Source organism: Daktulosphaira vitifoliae, unplaced genomic scaffold, assembly GCF_025091365.1.
Source record: "Daktulosphaira vitifoliae isolate Bord-2020 unplaced genomic scaffold, ASM2509136v1 Scaffold_2, whole genome shotgun sequence".
NCBI classification, from domain to species: Eukaryota; Metazoa; Arthropoda; class Insecta; order Hemiptera; family Phylloxeridae; genus Daktulosphaira; species Daktulosphaira vitifoliae.
Window position 1 is genome coordinate 14534351 of NW_026099573.1, and position 8331 is coordinate 14542681.

The following is an 8331-nucleotide window of genomic DNA, read 5'->3' on the forward strand; positions in this document are numbered from 1 at the left end:
ATGTATATAAATACTACTTCTCATGAAAAAATTGTATTGATCCATACATTTTTTAAAAAGTTATAGCATTTTAAAGTAAAAAATGTAAAATATAAAATCGAGAAATTTCACACAAAAATAGCATTTGTTAGCCATTTTCACCATGAAGACAAGTCCAGAGGTCAAATTTTTTTTTTCAAATTAAAGTATATTGCATTACCTTTAATTTAAGATATATATAAAAGTGTCAGACTTTCCGGAACACTTTCAAAATTTAAGTTGAAAAAGTCAATTTTTTGTGAAAAAGTTGTCATTTTGAATCCCCCCCTGTAGGCAGGTAAAAAGTCAGATTTATAAAAAAAATATACCAAATGATAGGTAAAGACATCATGCATCTACAAAAAAAAGAATTATATTGATCCATACATCTTTCAAAAAGTTATAGCATTATAAAGTTAAAAATATAAAAAAGAATTTTTTTACAAAAATCGTATTTTTTTTATTAAGTTTAATGTCTGTTTTCACCATGAAGATAAAATAAAGTCCGAAATTTTTTTTTACCATAATAAAGTATATTACATTAGCTTTAATTTAAGATATATATAAAAGTGTCAGACCTTCCGGAACACTTTCAAAAGTTAAGTTGAAAAAGTTCTACTTTCTATATGCATTTTTTATATTTGAAGCCCCTTGCCGTATATAGGAAAATGGTCTGATTTAAAAAAAAAAAAATGTCAAATGAAAGATGTATATGAATACTACTATTCATGAAAAAATTGTATTGATCCATACAATTTTTAAAAAATTATAGCATTTTAAAGTAAAAAATGTAAAAAATAATTTAGAGAAATTTTACACAAAAATAGCATTTGTTAGCCATTTTCACCATGAAGACAAGTCCAGAGGTCAAATTTTTTTTTTTTCAAATTAAAGTATATTGCATTACCTTTAATTTAAGATATATATAAAAGTGTCAGACCTTCCGGAACATTTTCAAAATTTAAGTTGAAAAAGTTAATTTTTTGTGAAAAAGTTGTCATTTTAAATTTCCCCCTGTAGGCAGGTTAAGTGTCAGATTTACAAAAAAACATATACCAAATAATATCATTATTATAATATATATCATTATATAATATATCATTTTTAAAAAAGTTACGGTAGTTTTTAGTAAAAAAAATTTCGAAAATTTCAAAAATTAGCGATTTTTAAATTTGTAATTTTCTTGGAGGTTTCCCCCATTTACGGGGAACGAGGGAAATTTTTTCAATTTTTGAGGGTAATATCTTCAACTAGATACGATTTGTGATCTTTTGACGTATCATTAAAAGAAATCGGTTCGGTGAGAGCTGAGAAAAAGTGGTAACAGACACAAAAAAAACATTATAGTAAAACCAATACCTTCTTAGCTTCGCATCGAAGCTAAAATGCATCAACTCTACTTTACTAGATCCTTACTGTACATTAATTTTTAGATTAAAATATCTTTTAAAAAAAATTAAAAATTCTATTATAACTTTGAATGTTGAATATATCTATTTAAATAAAATGTATTCAATTATATTTTTTTTCATTGAATGTTTGGAGCATTGTTTACTTTTCTAAAAAAGCTATAATTATGTTTTGTATCTCATTAAGAGGTCATAGTGGTCTCTTCCGAAGAGGTTTCTTAACCTTGGATACTCTGTAATGGAGAAGTTAATCCATTACTGGCTAGAGGGAAAGCGACTCCAATTATTGAATTGATCTCTTCCTCAGCAAACGAAGACGTCCATACCTGTTTACCGAATTTAAGACAGTGCGCATAAAGCACTGTTGGGTTACAGATTTGACCACACTATCTCTCTAATTTTTTTGTATGATTAATTATTCTATTTTTAGTAAACTATATTTTTTAATTACACTGTTTAAACCATTTATGTATTTCAATATTTTTAGAAAATGCAAAAAGTCGTATTCCCAGATTAAATAACAACTGTAGTTTGGCTCCAGCAAATGACTTGAATACTATGTCTGTTACACGAGCTGTTCAGATAAGTAGTAGAAAGTAAATTACTCATATATACATTTTATTACATATTATCAGGTAAATTTTTAACTGAAAAATGGTTATTGAATCATGTAGGTATCATATAGAAAGATTAATATTTTATCAGCTATCCGAGTTGAAAAGATTACAGATAAGAGTAGGAAAGTCTGATGAACGTGTTTTAGTTAAACGATTGATTGAGGAGTATGGCCGTACTGGTACATTCATCGGTTTACAACGATACGAAGGCCCGTATTCATTTAAACGTTTTGAAAAATATTTATATGGTAATAATTAAATTATTATAAATAATTAATAACAAGTGATATATTTATATATAAGCAATACTTCTTATTAATTTTTTTGAATAGATCAATTGTCAACACTTCAGAAACANTGATCTATACATTTTTTAAAAAGTTATAGCATTTTAAAGTAAAAAATGTAAAATATAAAATCGAGAAATTTCACACAAAAATAGCATTTGTTAGCCATTTTCACCATGAAGACAAGTCCAGAGGTCAAATTTTTTTTTTCAAATTAAAGTATATTGCATTACCTTTAATTTAAGATATATATAAAAGTGTCAGACCTTCCGGAACATTTTCAAAATTTAAGTTGAAAAAGTTAATTTTTTGTGAAAAAGTTGTCATTTTAAATTCCCCCCTGGGGCAGGTTAAGTGTCAGATTTACAAAAAAAAATATACCAAATAATATCATTATTATAATATATATCATTATATAATATATCATTTTTAAAAAAGTTACGGTAGTTTTTAGTAAAAAAATTTCGAAAATTAGCGATTTTTAAATTTGTAATTTTCTTGGAGGTTTCCCCCATTTACGGAGAACGAGGGATTTTTTTTCAATTTTTGAGAGTATCTATTTAAAGACATTTTTAAATAGATACGATTTGTGATTTTTTGAGGTATCGTTAAGAAAAATCGGTTGTGTAAGAGCAGAAAAAAAGTGGTAACAGACACAAAAAAAAAAAAAAACATTATAGTAAAACCAATACCTTCTTAGCTTCGCATCGAAGCTAAAATGCATCAACTCTACTTTACTAGATCCTTACTGTACATTAATTTTTAGATTAAAATATCTTTTAAAGAAAATTAAAAATTCAATTATAACTTTGAATGTTGAATATATCTATTTAAATATGATGTATTCAATTATATTTCTTTTCATTGAATGTTTCGAGCATTGTTTACTTTTCTAAAAAAGCTATAATTATGTTTTGTATATTATTAAGAGGTCATAGTGGTCTCTTCCGAAAAGGTTTCTTAACCTTGGATACTCTGTAATGGGGAGGTTAATTCATTACTGGCTAGAGGGAAAGTGACTCCAATTATTGAATTGATCTCTTCCTCAGCAAACAAAGACGCCCATACCTGTTTATCAAATTTAAGACAGTGCGCATAAAGCACTGTTGGGTTACAGATTTGACCACACTATCTCTCTAATTTTTATTATATGATTAATTATTCTATTTTTAGTAAACTATATTTTTTAATTACACTGTTTAAACCATTTATTTATTTCAATATTTTTAGAAAATACAAAAAGTCGTATTCCCAGATTAAATAACAACTGTAGTTTGGCTCCAGCAAATGACTTGAATACTATGTCTGTTACACGAGCTGTTCAGATAAGTAGTAGAAAGTAAATTACTCATATATACATTTTATTACATATTATGAGGTAAATTTTTAACTGAAAAATGGTTATTGAATCATGTAGGTATCATATAGAAAGATTAATATTTTATCAGCTATCCGAGTTGAAAAGATTACAGATAAGAGTAGGAAAGTCTGATGAACGTGTTTTAGTTAAACGATTGATTGAGGAGTATGGCCGTACTGGTACATTCATCGGTTTACAACGATACGAAGGCCCGTATTCATTTAAACGTTTTGAAAAATATTTATATGGTAATAATTAAATTATTATAAATAATTAATAACAAGTGATATATTTATATATAAGCAATACTTCTTATTAATTTTTTTGAATAGATCAATTGTCAACACTTCAGAAACAATTACCTTTTAAAGAAGGTCAATCAGTTATTCCTCACGTACAATCAATTGATGAAATTGAGAAAATTACTGGAGCTTTACGGCGAATAAATGCCGGTAAGACAGTCGTTGAAGACCCCGATGATTGTTTATCATGTGTAAGATCAACTCATCGGTGTAATCATACTACTCACGCGTATACTGGTGTGCCATGTGCTGCTTATAGTAAGTAAAAACAAAAATATTTTTACTGCAGTTTTATTTATTGTTAAATATGTTTTAAGTACCAAAATTAAAACTTAATCATCATCGAATGCCAAAACTAGTAGCTGATCGACAGCGGTTTTTACCGGACATTCGACAAGATGGTCCGAGAGCTACTCGATGTTTAAGGAACGTTGATCCATCCAAACCTATAACATTGCATTTTGAAAATGGATCATGTTCACAAGTCATTGATTTACCAACAGACAAGTTAGACAAGAACAAACGGTACTTTGTTACATTAACCATTAAGGACACTGATCTTCAAGAAAAAAATCGAACTGTGACACCAATTCTCAGTGACAATAATCACACTCTTTTGGCGCACACCCACGCTAAAAGCTTTTAATGTCTAAATATAAATCATTATTGTTTATTATAATTTTAGTTTATTCATTAAACTAATTCTTTTAGTCGTGTTAATTGTTAATTATAATGAAATTGAATAATAATTTGTGAAGTATTACTAATTGAAGTGAGTCCTAATCAGAATTAAAATGTGTTACGTTGACCTAATGTGACGGATTAAGGAGATTTTGCATATTTTTAATAGTCGAGTATTATTATGTAAAATGCAAGGAATGTGTTTTCATCTAGAATTGAAATTAATTTGACATGAATCCGTACTTATTTGTACATTTTCAAGGTGGTTAGGATAAAGATGTATTGAATTCTCTAGATACCAGCTCAATTCAGATAACAATAATTTTAGGTTAACGTGTTTACGTACCTAAAATAGAAAATGTTTCTAGGGAATAAGGATACTTAATGATGATATATAAACATATCGTTGAACTCTACTCTATTAACTTTTATCTATTAATTAATTATTTTTTAAACTTATTAAGTTAACAAGCATATATGTTCTTTTCCGGACTTAAAACTACGTGACTTTTATTACTATATTAATTTGCGTTTAACTATTTCTCCAGTACAACTTTATATTAAATGTACTCAACGTAAAAACCAAATTTAATATCCTTTTGAGATTTTATGTTAACCCTTTTTATATATTTAAATTGTATGCTTTTTGACTTTCTGAGTAATATTTTATATTAGCTTAAAAATTTGCGAAACTAGTAATAAGACTATAAAAAACATTACTGTCCTGTGCAATAAACTATTTCCAAGTGGTCTACGTTTTTTTAGTCATCCATGGAAAGACCTAAAGTAGATACGAGCTCAATTTAAGTCCTTTGCATAGTAGATTGTACTACACTCCGATTGCTCGCACTATTTCCTTTCGGAATACGTCAGAGATGAGAATGGTCGGTGGTCGACAAATGGAATGACATTTTCAAATTACTTGGGTAATTAGTATAATATTTCGACTACAATATACATTTGTATTTCGTAGCTGGTAATGCAAACGTGAAATCTCAAATAATAATGTTATCTTTATGCAAAAGCCATTAGATATATATTTTATGTCTTATCAATAACTTAAAGAACGATCTAGGTTATATGCACTGTACTATAGATATTTCCACATAAAGTTATGTTAGTGTCCTATACTCCGACTGACCGCGCAATTTTCATTCGGAAACCAGCATAAATCATAACTGGCTGTCAATAAGTGGAGAGAATACTTATGATAATTAAAACATTGATTGTGATACTGTTTTACTTGTACTCTGCCCAGTCAGGTTGTGGCCCTTCAATAATGGATATAACACAATGGAAATAATGCAATCTAATAATGTGTACGGTGTGTAATAAAAATTTAATGAATAAATAAATACCAATATGTTTTATATGTTGAAATTATTTATTACCAAAAGTATTCAACCCAAGATAAGATGTACTATAATTCTTCTAAGTTCCAGCAACTAAAAAGAAGAGTATTATTTATTTATCTTATCCTTTGAGAACACGGTTTTGGTGATATATTTTAAATGCAATAGAAATGTTTAAAAATAAAAACAATTAAATTAATTGAGATCTTGGCCCACTGAAAAATTCATTATTAATTTGTGGAAACTGGCATAATGTGATAATAATACTTAGTGATGACTTCACTAGGTGATAAGGTCACTAGGGGTATATAAGGGAGTTTTTTCTAGTCGGGGTGTCAGTATATGTTTAGCGTTGATAACAGTAACATTGTTTCCGAAATACGTATTCGTGACTTTTCAGTAATTTTTTTAATGGTTTTTGAGTTTAATAGTTTTTGTTTTTTAAATTAATAATATTTTAAATATAGTTTTAATTTTATTTAATTAATTAGCCCCAAGTGATCAATTCTTATTATATAAAATTATTTATTTTCTATAAAATGATATAGTTGTATATGATATATTTTACTTATTAACAATATTCAATACATAAGTATTGTATAAGTACATTACATAAGCTTTAATTTAAAATATATATAAAAGTGTCAGTATTTCCAGAACACTTTCAAAAGTTAAGTTAAAAATTAATTTTTTGTGATAAAGTTGTCATTTTGAATTACCACTCTGTAGGCAGGTGTACGGTCAGATCAATAAAAAATATATACTAAATGATAGATAAATACTTAATATATCTATTGAAAAAAAATTATAATAATTTTTTCATTTTTAAAAAAGTTATGGCAGTTTTAAGTAAAAAAAAATTGAAACAATGTAGAAAATTAACGATTTCTGAATTTGAATTTTTTTTGGAGATTTCCCCCATTTACGGGGAACGAGGGAATTTTTTTCAATTTTTGAGAGTAATGTCTTTAAATATGTACAATTTGTGATCTTTTGACATATCGTTGAAAGAAATGGGTATGGTGAGAGCTGAGAAAAAGTGGTAACAAACAAAAAGAAAAAAATTATATCACAGTAAAATTAATATATTCTCAGCTTCGTAACGAAGCTAAAAAAGTAAATAAATAACAGGGAAGGAGATAAGTATTTATTTTTGGGTACCTCACCTTTTCCTATTCTTGTTTCTTACGTAGATTTTTAAGGAGTAAAACATGCAAATAAATATTCGCACTTACTTTTATTTCCTTTTGTAGTTTTCTGAATTAATCTTATAGTAATTTCTCGGTTCAGTATTAACAATCGTTTGTAGGATCTTGTGTTTATTTTAATTACTTAGATTTGTGTTTATATTAGATATTAATCATCAATACGCGCTTTTATTACTTCAACAGTATATGTCGTTTATGAAATACGCACTTAAAAGTATTTACTACAATGGAACCTGTGTTTATATTATGATTTATTATTTTTTTTACTAATAATATTTTCGATGAATTCCCTATAGTCGATATCGATATTCTTAAAACTCACTCTGAACTTGTCAAAATTTAATTACAAGAATGTCTATCTACATTATATTCAAAATATAATCAAAAAGACTGTAGTGACACAACGTTTTTTAGCGTAAAGCATTCGCTGGCGTGGATATAGTTTACCTCGTTAATATATGTAAATATTATTAAAATACACCTCTTTTGATATCCTATACGTCAACTGCTTATACGTTATCAAAAAGGCAGGACATAGCCATAAGACTGGCGGGTGAACGTAGAGGATATTTTCAAGATGTAGGTTCCTATCTTTATTATGTACTATACATATATATATATTTAGTAATAATCTATACCTAGACGTATTGTTCATCAAAATCGTTCCAGAATGAGCTGAGAATAAGTGGTAACATACGCATACAACATAATGTTATAGTAAAATTAATAACTTTTCAGTTTCGAATCAAAGCTAAAATGATATCATGGTATAACAAATGCCTTCTCAGCTACGCATCGAAGATAAAATTTGGAAGTAGTGGTGTTTTAATAAATTTTTTTTTATCATGTAATATCTATAAAAATTTGTCATTGGCGCTACTGACCGAAATAACGGGTTTTAATTGCGAAAATGTCTTTTTATAGTCAGAGGAAGGTAGTCTAGCGATCCCTAGTGTACTCTTTGATGCTGAGAATTTTATTTCTGATTGGTTAATTCTGATGGAAACCCTGCGTATAGCACATTTCTTTAAATCTGCACTATAATTAGATTTTGTCTTAATATATAAAATTATTTTGTGTTTTAAAGAAAGAAACTG

General features: G+C 27.4%; 1 protein-coding gene across 3 annotated transcripts in view; it reads left to right on the forward strand.

The window, feature by feature from the left end:
* Positions 1-4705, forward strand: part of LOC126897834 (uncharacterized protein DDB_G0287625-like) — a 69002-nt gene extending 64297 nt beyond the window's left edge. The window contains exons 3-6 of one of the 3 annotated variants that reach the window (XM_050671735.1): positions 1915-2023; positions 2102-2292; positions 4024-4251; positions 4311-4705. In XM_050671735.1, coding sequence (XP_050527692.1) covers positions 1915-2023; positions 2102-2292; positions 4024-4251; positions 4311-4639 — 857 coding nt within the window. In that variant the 3' untranslated portion in view covers positions 4640-4705. Of the gene's footprint in view, positions 1-1914; positions 2024-2101; positions 2293-3561; positions 3671-3748; positions 3940-4023; positions 4252-4310 lie in introns of all 3 variants that reach the window. The other 2 variants (XM_050671736.1, XM_050671734.1) reach the window with 2 other exon arrangements.
* Positions 4706-8331: the final 3626 nt, after the last annotated feature.